This window comes from Cucumis melo, chromosome 3 (assembly GCF_025177605.1).
Source record: "Cucumis melo cultivar AY chromosome 3, USDA_Cmelo_AY_1.0, whole genome shotgun sequence".
NCBI lineage: Eukaryota > Viridiplantae > Streptophyta > Magnoliopsida > Cucurbitales > Cucurbitaceae > Cucumis > Cucumis melo.
Window position 1 is genome coordinate 23,066,344 of NC_066859.1, and position 14,186 is coordinate 23,080,529.

Below are 14,186 nucleotides of genomic sequence, written 5' to 3' on the forward strand. Positions count from 1 at the left end.
GTTTTTAAATCATAATTCTGATTAAAAATCCAAAAATATTTTACTTCGAAGATACTTTTTAAATATAGATGGAAAATTCGACATGGTATTTTTTTTAACTCTTGCAAATTTAAAAAATAAAGAAAGAAAGAAAAATACTTGCATGAACTTGAAACATTGCTACTCCGGTGAGGAGATAGCACCTGTTTCAAAGTGTTCTAATTAATCATTTAAATGTAAGCTTCCATCAGGCAAACTTTATTTTAAACTCTTTTTTTTTTTATCAATACAGTTTAAATGAAAATAACTATTTTAAGAAAAATACCTTAGTCCATCCAAATTGAATACGATATGGAAAACATTGGATACTTGTATAGAATATAAGTATTACAACTCTATTACTACATTCGTGAGCTTAGAGTAAATTTTAAATTGCGATAATATCTTTAAATTTTAAATTGAGAAAATAAACATTCAAACTTGTAGAAATGAACTTCAAATTCATAATACCGTAAGCAGTAAACAGTACGTACAATAGCATTTACCCTCGAAAGCTCTTTGTAACAAATCGTATAGTGACAAACTTTTAATAATATATAAACAAAATTATCAGTGATAAAAGAAACATAATATTAAGAAGAAAAATACTATATAATTTAACGTTAGCTAATGAATATTAATCTTTTAAATCAGAAAATAACATAAAACACATTAATATGAAAGAAGAAAAGGCTAAAATGTGGAAATGGAATGAGCACATGATACTAACATCAGTTTCTAAAAGCACCTGCCTAATTTCTTGAGATATTGTGAATGATCCAAATGAAAATTGTTTGACCCATTTAATAACCATTTTGATGATCAAACCTATTTTCTCATTCCATACATTAATCTCCATCGTGAGAATTAAATTCTATGTCAAATTTTAAAAATAAAAACAAATATTTTAAAAATTACTCATTTTAATTGTCAAATATTATCTTAGAATTTTAAAATATTGAAAAATAGATTGTAGGTAAAATTTAGAAATGAAAATTACTCATTTTATTTTGATCCACCTAATCATGTAACATTAGGATGTCAAGAAAACTTGTGTAGAAGACCCACCTTATGTTGAAACCATGACCTCTGAGTTATTAAGATATGTCACCATTTTTTACACAAGACCTAACTCATGATGATAAGATTAAAATAATATTTATATACTTAATTTTTAAAAACTAAATGATTACATACCTACAAATTTGGCCTGAATTTTTTAAACGTCAAAAAGGAAAAAAAATAGATGACAACACAAGGAAACTCAATGGTGGAAGTGAGCAATAAAAGGTTATCAATAAGAGTGAAATTCCGAATTTGGATTATAAAAACTGTAAAACGTACACTAGCCAACATGCGTTTAATTCAACTTAACATTTGTATGTTTCCGAGAACAAAAGATCCCGAGTACAAATATAAGACATTAAAAAAATATCATACACCATATACCCTCCAATTTGAGGGCAAATATATATTTATCTACTACGAAATTGAAATAAAAATCTCCGACCACAAATGCACCACTAAATCAATGTGTGCATGCATGTTTGTGTTTGAAGCAAGCAAACACTACTAAGTACATACCTGAAGCATGTTGGAAGAAGGAAATCAGATTCTTCTTGGCCACATTTTTCTTTCCTTTCTCAATGAAAACAAACAATATTAAACAAAATTTATGAAGAATGCTGAATGATTAATCTAATAGACTACAAAATTATGAATAATGTAACATGACTAAAAGTTTCAATCATGTCACAGTTTTCTTATGAGCAAACCTCTGCAAAGACTTGGGAAGTTCAACTTCCTCGCTCAACCTCGACCTCTTTCGAGACAATTCTTCTTCCTTTATCTGTTCATGAAGGAAAGGTCGTTTGGCCTTCTCAATAATTTCATGTTTCTTCTTTTCTCTCTTGGTTGGCTTATTCCTTCCCTTGGTTTTCTTCTTCATGGTAATGCCCTTTGCAGCATCAACTGCAGCCTCCTCTTCAGCATCTCTTTCTTTCTTCGTCTTTTTCTCCTTCTTCTTTACTGCCACGAGGGTACCAATTTTTGAGGGGTTGAGTGAAATTGTCTCAGGAGGAAGCTTATCGAGGAGAGACCGAACCTCCTTTTCTCTCCGTTGTTTCGATGTTTCAAATGGGTTAGCTACCCAAGTATCGAAGTTGGGTTCACCAGATCCTGGAATGAGGATACTCGACCAACCCATCGAGTGGCCTATACCTAAAACATCTTCATAAGGCCGAAACAAAACCTTTCCTATTTGGTAACCTTTCGCCATTGAGTGAGCCATATACCTAGTGTAACTCTGAGCTCCCGATAAATCACCTAGTACCTGTACAAATGACCCAGTTCCATAAGCAAGTAACCCTTTCTGACTGAAATCTAAGGTCTTAGCATGCCCAGGAAGAGTCTGAAGGACCTCAAACTTCCTCAAGTCCCATAGCTTAATTTTCCTCTCGGCACCAGATGTAGCCATGAGATGGCCATTTGGGTGGAACGCTAGAGCTGATACAGGCCCTGGATGACAAAGCATCTTTACAAGAGGAGCAGAGCTCGTAGGTTTCCACATAGCGACCGAACCACCTGAATGACCGGTTGCTATAACTCCGTTGAATGGGTTTACCTGCATCACATCGGTACGGCCTAGTCCAGTGCGAAAGGAACCAACCATGCTACCAGTTGTTACATCTTGATAGTGAAGCTGTCCAAACTTGTTTATGGATACCAAAAGGAAGTGATTCTTCAGAAATTGAAGCCTCAAGACAGATCCGTGCTCCTAATATAAGTTTTTTAGAATTTGGTCAGTTCAATTTATACATGATAAAGTGTACTTCAGAGAATGAACAAAATGTGAGCACCAACTGTTTGAACATTTACGCTTGAAGAATTGAAATGCTTATGATTCCATTATAACTCAATGAGTTAAAAGAAGATCCAACTAATTACCAAAGGTCATGCTATATGCACACTGATCTCTCTTTGAGCACACTATCATTTTACACAAGCTCAAGTGAAACAAACACAATCTAAGTGAAACTCAAAAACGACATAAACTCAGATCCATTCGCATTTGGAGAATTTGCCATGAATTTATTGAAGTTTAAGTAAACGGCATCAAGATGACATTTAATATAAACTACACTCAAATGAGGGAAAACTGTGAACAAAGGTCAGAATGAGAAATAGAGAAATATGACAGTAGTAGGATATACCAACCTTGAGACAGTGAAGCTCTGTGCCCTCCCGATTATAAATATAAGGATACCTGTTAAATTTCAATATTTTCAATAATATTATCTTTTTTTCGTTATACAAAACATTTCAGCTGTGAATAGTGTGAAATTACATAATCTAAGCAATGCACGATACCCCGTATAATATGCATGAGGACAATCATCAATCAAAACAGATGAGAGTTTCGTACTTTTTTTGTGCAGCAGCAAAGAACAGCTCATTGTGCAAAAAGACCACATCACGAACAGTTTCCTTAACCTGAAAACAGTAAGGGGTAATTGGAAACCTGTAATTGGATAGGAATGCATTATAATGTAATAAAATATTTCATGTTTGGATTGAGCGTTTTGAGCCCGAATTGTAATGTTAAACTCATTTTGCTCTTGCAGTTTTCAATTAAACTCTATTTTCCATTGTTTGCACTTTTTACGATTTCATGTTTGTTCCACCCTCACTTCAACATGCATTCCAACAGTCCTATGATTCCTAGAAATCTGGGTTAAATTCACACTTACCAAACATCCCCTAAAATGTGAGCAAGAACAATAAACTCAACCTAACGGATCTTCTAGAATAATATTAACTGGGGCAAACAAGCATTGATGTGCATTGTAAATAACGACTTCGTGGAGAATTTGGCATGTGATTAATGTAAAAACTAAATATTTAAGAGTTTATTTACAGAAACATCGGAAAAGATTTTGTTGATCAAATAGAATTACAAAAGGGCAAGGATTGCCATGCCATGAAGATTATATAAAACAGTTCCACTGTGATATACAGTCATTCCGTGTTGTGTTATTTTACCAAAAAAAATTCTTGAAAAGGAGAACCACTTTATTAATATTAATATGATAACAATGAGAGAAAAGCTCATAGTACAAGAGAATTATACAGTGAGCAAGAACTATAGATCAAGAAGGAGGAAGGGCACCTGGGTATCTCAACAGGTTATTTTACCAAATTAGAAATCCTTTTTGCTTTGAACTGTACATGCATTGCAGCTTGTATGTCATATTCCGTGTTTGTATATCTTTGATGCCGAAAATAGATCAACCTTAAATTTGTTTTACGGAAAATAATTGTCCAAGTGCCTACAAAAGGAAAGAGAGGTTAAGCTTCGGTGTGGTGTCTAGCCACGCACACTTCGACGCTCTAGTCAATTTTGTGTTTTTGAGTAGAGACAATAGAAAAATAATAGGGTATTGTCAGCCTCTCTTTCTTGTTCCCATGTTCAACAATTCAGCCTCCAACACCATCAGTAATGATAGCTCATCAGATTTTGAGTTTGAAATTTCCAACAATGGACTATCTCGACGGAATAATATACTAGTTCCAATCAACGACCTAGCACCTTCTCACCACCACACTCCTATGACTTCAAATTCTTTGGAAGTGTAAGCCTTGAGCCCCAATGAAGAGAACACCTCATAGCTTTCCAAAATAACGTTGACATGTTTGCATGGTTGGTGGGTGCTATGTCGGGAATCCCACAAGTGATGGCGCACCAACTCAACATTGATCCAAGTCAGTCACCACTAACAAAGAGCCAGTCAAGCTGACAATCCTTGTCTGAGGAAGATGTCGTCACAAAAAGCTCATATAGGTAATGAAGACAAACATAAAATGTTTGGTTGACCAACATGGTACTTCTTGAATAGTGTGAAAACATGAAGTTTTGAACAGTCTTTAGCTTGGATTTTGCAAAATGTAGCACCCAAGGATAGAGCTCCATCCGTTGGGGACAATGTGGCTAGGAGCAAGGTTTACATAAACTAGAAATTCCGTCCAAATAGTCCATTGGCGAAAATTCCAAGTTCATAATCTGATGAGCTATCATTAATGATGATGTCGGAGGCTAATTGTTCAACGTTGAAAATACCCTACTATTTTTCAATTGTCTAGTGACTCAGAAATACAAGACTAACTTAAGCATTGGCGTGTATGGCTAGACACCACATTGAAGCTTAAAATCTCTTTCATTTAGCAGGCACTTAGACAATTCTCCATAAAACAAATTTATGAGTGATTCATTTTTTTGGCATCAACATATACCATACGGGTCTAAGAAATTTTTTATTCACGTCTTATTATAGCATTGAGGAAAGTCTCTTTTTAAAAATTCTTTAAAAAAATTATGCCATATTAAATTGATCATGATCTTATAAGGATTATCATCAAATATCTGAAACTCTAACTAAATACATGTATTGCATCTTGTATGTCATTCCATGTGTACCATATTAGTCTAAAGAAATTTTCCATTCACTTCTTATTCTAGCATAATAGCATTGAGGAAAGTCTCTATTTTAAAATATGTGTGTGTACTAGGGGGCATCAAAACAGCAAAAATCGAACCATTAATAAAAACCGACCCAAGTTTTCACTAACACCGAAAATGTAGTTCGGTTAAGTTTTATAGAATTTTGAAACCAAACATTTCAATTTCAAAAACCCCATTTAAAACCGAATTGAACCGCTTGTGTGTATATTTTAAAGTTTAGGGTCAGTTTCTTTCCTTTGCCGTCACCCAACTTATCATCTCTCACCTCTCTAGCACTCCCTCTCAACTCAACCTTTACATCTTCAATCCCTCTCAGGTCTCAACCTCACATCTCCATCCACCTCTCATCCTTCAGAAGCTCCACCATTCAACAACCATAGATTCATCTCCCTCTCTCATGATTTGCTTTGTCTTCCTCTCACAATTTGCTTCAATCAGTGGGATTTTTTAAAGGGATTACTGATATCTTTCATCTTGTTCAACTCATTTCGTGTTTCTTCTTCTTCAGTTTTTTGGGAGAAGGGTTAGGTACGCTTAGAGTAGGAAAATAACAAGCGGTGATGGGTATGGGGATGCAAATCAGACGATAAATTACGTGTTCTAGGGCCTCCCATATGAAGAACGAAAGTGTGTGCGTTGTTGGGTAAAACAAAATAAAAAAACCATTCTTCTTGTTGTTTTACTAGTTCTTGTTCTTGTTGTTCTCCATTTTTAACCCACTTTTCTCCAAAACCAGAGCAAATCGGAGAAGAAGAAAAACAATAGAAAGTTTCAACTACCCCTTCCCCTGAAAAATGGACGGAAATACCTCATACCTAGTGGAACAAAAACCAGAAATAAAGAACAAAAACAATATTCCCAAAGGGTTTCTTCAAAAAAGGAGAACAAGGAGAAGAAATCAAAATTTCAGGGTTTAATTTGAAATCGTCCATTTTTCTTTGCATGCCATCAAAATACAAAATCACATTTCACAGATTCTTCTTCAAATTCATTTTTCCCCTCTTTTCTTCTTCTTCCACCTCAATCTCTTCTTCCTTCTGCTTTCCATTTCCATATCTCTATTTCTCTATTCCATTTTCACCTACCCTTTTGCTTTCTTCCTCTATTTTTCTTGATACAATATTCTTCTTCTTCACTTTTTTTCATATCAAGTTGTTTTTGTTTGTTCTTCTAACCTTGTGTTGTAGCAATGGTATGTGATAAGAGTGTTAAAGCAAAACCAAATTTCAACCCAAACAGAACTGTATTTATGCTGAATTATGTGGTTTGATTTGTTTTGATTCCAAACTATAAATTCGGTTCAGTTTCATATATAAGTTTTTTAAAAAAATTGGTTTGATTTGGTTTCACCACCAAACCAAACTGAACCGTTTCCACCCCTAGTATATACCAAATTGAGTTGATCATGATCTTATAGGGAATATAATCAATTACCTGAAACTCTTTAATTAAATTGAGATCCTTCATGTCTACAAGGGCCAGGTGACCCTTACGTCCAGCAATGGCCATATATCTACCGTTTGAAGTATAGTCAATAGAATATGGTCCGAGAGCTGCACATATAAATTGAATAATAAAAATTAATGCTGAAATTTAAGACAAATTATGAATAAAACTTCACCTTATAAATATTAAAGAAACTAATTGTATAGAACAAATGAATTAAAATTAGAGAGAGAGAGAGAGAGGAGAGGTAAGCACAAACTAAAGGAGTACAAAAGTGAAGATGTGTATTTTGGGGAAATGACTGAATGTATGAGAAAATATTGAAGTTTTTCTTGGATAAGAAAAGACATTTCCTTAGAAAGGAAATACAAAAAGAAAGATAAGCCATGGCGGAGAAGTCCTGTTACATAAATCTCAAGAAAGGGTACATTTCGATGTAGTAGTTAAAAATCCCACCAAGTCCAGAAAATTGAAAGAAATTCTACATATGATCAAAACCACGTGCTTACAACAGAAACAAAGCCAAAAATTACAATGTTATGAAGCGTAAACGTGTTGCCATGCGAGAGAAGTCAGCAGCCAATTATGAGAAGAAACAATCCAAGCAAACAAAAGGAACATATATAAAAATTTCATAACAATGATTTCAAGGGAAATGGTATCACGAAGTATGAAAAAAGAATACATAATAGCTAAAAGAGAAACCTGGTAAAATAATATCGTGTTGATTTCTTCTACTTAAGATATCTACTTCGTGAGAAATTGTTTCCTGTTTGATTCTCCATGTCTTCTCTAATCCTTCAGTCTCCAAGTAGCCTCCCTCACTTGGCATAAGCCACTAAGATAAAATTAAAGTTAAAAATCAAGGGAAAAAATGTGCCTGTAATGCCAAGAACTCGAATTAAACTAGGGAAAGGAAATCTTGTATCATTAAATAAAAACTTTCAACTCATTTGATAGACACAAATTTACCTACATTTGAATTCCTTTTACTCTATTGGTAAATTTCACGTTTCTTATACGGAAACTAGGGAGAAATGATTAGTCTACGTTTACAAGAAACTATTAAAAGCTTAGGAAGCAAACATGCAATTTAAAAGATTTGGAGAATTGAGAATCTACCTTTTCGACCTTTGCAGCAGCTTTAGCAGATTTCCCATATAGATCTTCTATAACAGAAAGTTGACCCTTCAACTTTTTATCTTTCAGAACCTGGAAAGGAACATTTGGCTAGGGGAAAAAGAAAATACAAATAGAAAAACGTAAATGAATAAGCCCATAGGTCATATTCATACCTCTAGATTAGCACCTTCTCCACGCATATATTTTTTAACTTTCACATCTATCTCATTTGATATCTCCTGCGCAACAATATGTGATATATGAATGACATACAGATTAGTGAATCCAATTGTCATTCAACAACTTAGAATTCACATTCCAACCAAGTTTAAGTTGCATAAGACGCACATTACCAAATATATACAACTTACAGAAAATACAAAAAGTATGTAAAGGACCTGTTCAGTCGGAGGAAGAATCCTTTCAGCAACCACATTCCCTAGTTCCTTCTCCATTTAGCTAGGTTATAACGTCTTCAAGAACTGCACGAATTTAGGTAAATGAATAACATGTCCAAAGCAATGGATTACTTCAAGTTTCACCAACACTCAAATTATAATTATCATGAATCGAAAATCCAACAAGGTATGAGAAATATTTTCCACATCAATCCTGTTAGCAAGGCAAAATAACAGAGAAACCACACTAAACTAGTCTACTCAACCCAAAAAACAAAAAAAAAAAAGAAAAAAAAAACAGAGAGGACAAGCCACGCTGATATTCTTCATGCGAGAGGGAAAGAAACAACAAACTACAAATCTTCCATGATCATGAAGCTTCAATACCTAAGGCAGCGGAGTTTGAAAGAACTAAATATATTTCAGGTAGACGCCAGAAAAAACTAAGATTAGGGTTTAGGAGAATGGTGGGTCTTTAGTCCGATCAGTAGAAACGTTGCCGGGGGCAGCGGCGCTGAACTGCGGAGGCGGCGTAGTAGAGTGGTGACGGAGACGGACAGTGAAAAGCAGCGGCGCGGGACTGTTGAGGCGGCGCAGTACAGTGGTGGCGGAGACGGACAGTGGCCAGGGTCGGCTGCCGTGCGTAGGTTAGAGGAGTGCGCGGGGGGAACGAAGAAAAGTTTGAGGGTTTTTCTTTTCACTAATTGTTGAGTAGAAAGAAATAAATAAACAAATAATGATAGCACGGTCACTTTTAATAAATAAACAAACTGTTCACTCGTGTTCTATATTTGTTTATATATATCACTAATTTTAGTTTTACGTATATCACTAGTTTGCCATGATATCTATTGTTGCTTAAATACAAAAATTTGTTATATTTTATAAATATTTTTTAAATGAAAAATAGTTTAAAGTTAAAATATTAATGAAATAACCTACTTAAATTTTTACTTAGAAAACTAATGCTTGAAAATCGTTAGATAGTTATTTTTGGTAGAGATTTATTAAAAATTTAAATTTTATAATGTTATCTTAATTTTGGCTGGTAAATCTTAAATTTTATAATTTCGGCTTTTTCGTTTACATCTTAACTAGTATTAACCCGATATTTTATGATTTTCAGACATTTTGTACCATTATTTCAAATCATATAACCAACCTTAACTAATTTTTAAAAGTATTCATAAAACTTTTATTGTTCAAAGTTTTACAATTTTCTAAATATTTATCCTAATTTAAAAGTTAATTCCCAAACCGCGACCAAATTAGGTCACACCACAGACATCATTCCAAGTCACCAGAATCCATAGATACTTGGAAGTTGAAATGAGCAAGGAGAAGTTACAAGTTACGAGACTTGGGAACATGAAAGAGAAGCAAGAAGAAAAAATGGCAAACAAGAAGAGAAAGGCAGGTAGTGTAAATGTTGATTGTGGGTACATGGAAGATGCGAGAAATAGGAAGGAAAATAAGTTCAGAGTGGGCTGACCCAAGTGCAGACGAGGTTATTTTGGTAAAAACTCTTGGCATCATCTAAAGCCAACGTTTGGTTGGAGGGTTTATTGCTGAAGCAAAGGGTTTTGTACGAGGCTGGGTTTTCGAAAAGGAATCTCTCATCCAGGTAAGTCGCTTCCTTTTCTCTGAATTTTGTCGATTTCTTCTTCTTTGGCTTCCACTTGTTCTGCTTCTTCTAATAATTTTTTCTAATACAATTAATCTATCTGTTTCTTATTCACCCCTTCATTCAAATTCTAGATGAATTGCGAGTTTCTTAAAATTTTCAGTGCAGTTTAAGATTATTGGTTAGACCCTGATTTCAATTATAGGCTTCAAACCATTATGGAGAGATAAATGGTAGTAAAGTTTACAGAATTGAACTTCGGAGAAGGGATTCTGCAAATAGATGTTTCTGGGTTCATTTTTCTTTTGGTAGCAGTCGTTTTGGAGCTCTTTGAAAATTTGATGGAATGATCTTATTGTAGAGGGCTTGTTGTCTTGAATCGAAGTTGTTCCTTCAATCAGATAGGATTGTGGATTGTGAGTACTGTTCTCAAGTGTGCGGCCATGTTAAAATTTTACGTCCCCCAAAACTTAGAAGTCGTTTTGGCTTGAACAATAAGAGAGTGGGATTTAGACTTTTGACCTGTTGGTAGCTTAGTTGTGTTCATGTTGGTAAAACTTGGATGTTCTTCGAGAACAGTTTTTCCAAATAACAAGTTCTTAATCTTCCGTTGACAACTTTGTGCATTCACTAAGATGTCATGAATGCTAGAATTGGCCTAAGGCTTACCTTTATGCTCAAATTTCTCATGGTTTGCCCTCCAATTCAATTTTTTTTGAGTTATTTGCCAATTTTGGATTGCTTTGTGTTGAATCGAATGAAATTCCTGGGTGTTTAGACCATCTGAGATCTGAGAGGTATAGTTTAGTTAAGTGATGGGAAGACATTTCTGATTTATCTCATGCAGGTAGGGGCAACACTCATCAAACAACCCTCCAAATTTTCACGCCTCCATTGAACTCACTTATGATTTACATACACATATAATTTGTTCTTGATTAAGCCGGTGTTCTTCAAAATGGTACTACAATCAAAAATTTGCGCAATTTTTTTCTTGCGGAGATCCTTTCGTATTTGTTACTTAGCAAAACCTCTATGCACCATTACTGGATCAACTCAGGTCCCTGAATCCCCTGACCTTCCGAACTGGATAAAGTTCTTCGATACTAAAACCTGTACACATTCAGAATCTGAGGACGATGTCTTTGTTATTCCTCCATTGGCGCATTGGCTTGAACCTCAAAAACTCAAAGACAACGATAAAGTTGTTCAAAAGAAATTGGTTGAGACAAGCGATAACGAAGTTGACAAAATAAGTACAATGCTAGAGAATCGATACCCATCACCGGAAAATGTTGCAGAAGCTTTGAATGGAAAGGCTTACAGGGTTTCGAACAATTTGATTGGACAGCTGCTGAAGAGATTTCAGAATGATTGGATCCGAGCATATGGTATTTTCAAGTGGGCGAAAGACCAAACGCCTTATCGGCATTCACCTGAATCTTACAACTCCATGGTTGATATCTTGGGGAAGGCTAAAAACTTTAGACTTATGTGGGAGTTAGTGGATGAGATGAATCATTTAGCTGGATGTGTGAGTTTGGAGACAATGAGTAAGGTTATAAGGAGGCTTGCGAAGGCTGGTAGGCATCAGGAAGCAATCGATGCTTTCCGGAGTATAGGGAAATATGGGGTTAGTACAGATACAACAGCCATGAATGTGTTGATGGATGCATTAGTTAAGGAGGGCAGTGTTGAAGATGCCCATAATGTGTTTGAAGAATTGAAGTGTTCAATACCTTTCAATTTGGCCTCTTTCAATGTTCTAATACATGGGTACTGCAAAGCTAAGAAGCTAGATGAGGCGTGGAAGATTATGGGGGAAGTTGAGAAAAGTGGACTTGAACCTGATGTGATCTCCTACACTGCTTTTATTGAAGCTCACTGCCGTGAAAAGGACTTCCGGAATGTAGATAAAGTCCTGGTGCAAATGGAGCATAAGGGATGCAAGCCTAATGTAATAACTTTCACCATTATAATGCATGCTCTAGGGAAGGCAAAACAGATTTATGAAGCTCTAAAAGTATACGAGAAGATGAAGAAAGAGGGTTGTGTGCCTGATAGTTCATTCTACAGCTCCCTGATATTCATTCTTGGTAAAGCTGGTAGGCTCGTTGATGTTAAGGAGATAGTAGAGGACATGGAAAAGCAGGGGGTTAATCCAGATGTGTTGACATATAACACATTGATATCTTGTGCTTGTGCGCATTCACAAGAAGAGACAGCTCTAACATTGCTACGGAAAATGGAGGAGGTTTCGTGCAAGCCAGACCTCAAGACTTACCACCCTTTGTTGAAGATGTTTTGTAAAAAGAAGAGAATGAAGATGCTGAAGTTTTTGTTAGATCAAATGTTCAAGAATGATGTAAGTATTGAAGCTGGGACTTACGCGATTCTAGTGCGGGGAATGTGCGAGAATGGGAAACTCCATCTAGCTTGCTCTTTCTTTGGGGAGATGCTGTCCAAGGGGATGGTTCCTAAAGATTCCACATTCAAGATGTTGAAGGAAGAACTTGAAAGGAAAAGTATGTTAGAAGAAATGAAAATCGTAGAGAAATTGATGTCCTGTGCAACAAATCAAGATACAAGTTAACAAATGAGACTCTACTAAAGCAACTACAACGTGAGTTCATTCAAGATTTATCCCCTTCAGGTAGATGACATAGGAATTTGATTTCTTAACAGTGAGAAGAAAAAACTATTCAATTTCTTCCTGAAAAGTTTTGTTGCAACCCATTTTTAATGTTTGTTGCATTCTCATTTTTATCTCACTCACTTGGAATCGCACAGCATAAATGAATTCTGAAGTTCAGTCATTAAGGTTTCCCTTTGAATTGCAATTTAATTAATCAGTTAGATACTTTATGAACTTCCACTTGATTAGAGAACTAGTCCAGTTTCATCGGAAGTTACGAGCTATTTTATGTTTCTGATCATTAAAGTTGTCATGGGTGTGGTTACTGATTATCAGTAATTATCCATAAAATGGATTGGTAGAATTATAATTTTCATCAAGGAATAAGAGAAATAGAACCATGCTTATTTCTTTCATGTTTCAGATCCTATTATAATTGCATGATTGCATCTAGTTAATTGTGACAGATTTTAGAGATTTTACTTATTCATGTCAACCCTCAATTTTCCTCTCAAATTTAGCTCGATTATATTAACTTCTGCCCGATTCAATAGAAGCTCAATCTCAAAGAATTCCTTCAAGGCCTTGGGTTAAGGTCTCATTTTGCTGGTCAATAAATATAATCAAAGGCACTATCAGAGCAATTGATATCTATGAAAGAAAAGAGCGTGTTCATTTTGAAGGATTAGATAACCAAGCATAATGTTCCTAATGATTTTCCAGATGAACTAGTTGAAGAAGCTTATGCGGATGACTACTAAATCACTAAAAAGTCTCAAGAAGAAAACAAAATTAACATAATTTGTCGATCTAACCTCAAAATTATGAATAACATGATTTGGTTGATTTTCTCCAATAAAATGTGTTTTCCTTTTAAACTTGTTAAGTTCGATTTATTTTTACAAATAATAGTTGAATCATATGAAGTCGTTGGGCTTATATTCTCATGTATCATAAAATACAAAACTCATATTTTATGATATTTTGTGATACTATCATTTTCGTAACGATTTGGCAAGTAGCAAGGTTGACATAAATGTATTGAGAAATGGAGGGGTTTGACTTTCAGAATTGTAACGCCCCAACAATTTAGTTTTTTTTTATTTGATTATCTTAAGTGTGTTTGTTGAAATTTTGAACTTACTCGAGGAGACTTGATTAATTATGTTTTGATTTTGTGATTTACTAAGTTTGAGGATTATATTTATTTTATTTGGAGGATAAAATAAATGGTAGGATTATTGTGGTAAATAAATATATTTGGGTTGAGGAGAGAGAGAATTGATTTTTGTTTAAGATAATGGTGATATATTATTTGAAAAAAGAAAAAGGAAGAGAAGGGATTGATGTGATTGGTTGAAAGTGAGTTTTTAAAAAAGGGAGATTTTGATGGATTTAATGGAAGAAAGAGAGTATGAGATTTTT

General features: G+C 34.7%; 2 protein-coding genes across 3 annotated transcripts; one reads left to right on the forward strand and one right to left on the reverse strand.

Annotated features, from left to right (window-relative positions):
• Positions 1-1,441: 1,441 nt before the first annotated feature.
• On the reverse strand, positions 1,442-9,224 carry LOC103496480 (probable U3 small nucleolar RNA-associated protein 7). 2 transcript variants are annotated; one of them, XM_008458343.3, is made up of 9 exons: positions 8,890-9,224; positions 8,503-8,586; positions 8,278-8,343; positions 8,105-8,194; positions 7,688-7,820; positions 6,971-7,089; positions 3,443-3,510; positions 3,235-3,283; positions 1,442-2,794 (listed from the first exon to the last, which is right to left on the reverse strand). In XM_008458343.3, exons 2-9 carry the CDS (start codon positions 8,557-8,559, stop codon positions 1,766-1,768), a joined length of 1,611 nt encoding a protein of 536 aa, XP_008456565.2. In that variant the 5' UTR covers positions 8,560-8,586; positions 8,890-9,224; the 3' UTR covers positions 1,442-1,765. The 2 variants fall into 2 exon arrangements, with proteins under 2 accessions (XP_008456565.2, XP_050938479.1); XM_051082522.1 differs by lacking the exons at positions 8,503-8,586; positions 8,890-9,224 and having other exon boundaries at positions 7,688-7,862; positions 8,278-8,293.
• A 537-nt stretch (positions 9,225-9,761) lies between these two features.
• On the forward strand, positions 9,762-12,942 carry LOC103496479 (pentatricopeptide repeat-containing protein At3g22670, mitochondrial). The gene is made up of 2 exons (XM_008458341.3): positions 9,762-10,126; positions 10,974-12,942. The coding sequence occupies exon 2, from the start codon at positions 11,085-11,087 to the stop codon at positions 12,717-12,719; it is 1,635 nt and encodes a 544-aa protein (XP_008456563.1). The 5' UTR covers positions 9,762-10,126; positions 10,974-11,084; the 3' UTR covers positions 12,720-12,942.
• Positions 12,943-14,186: the final 1,244 nt, after the last annotated feature.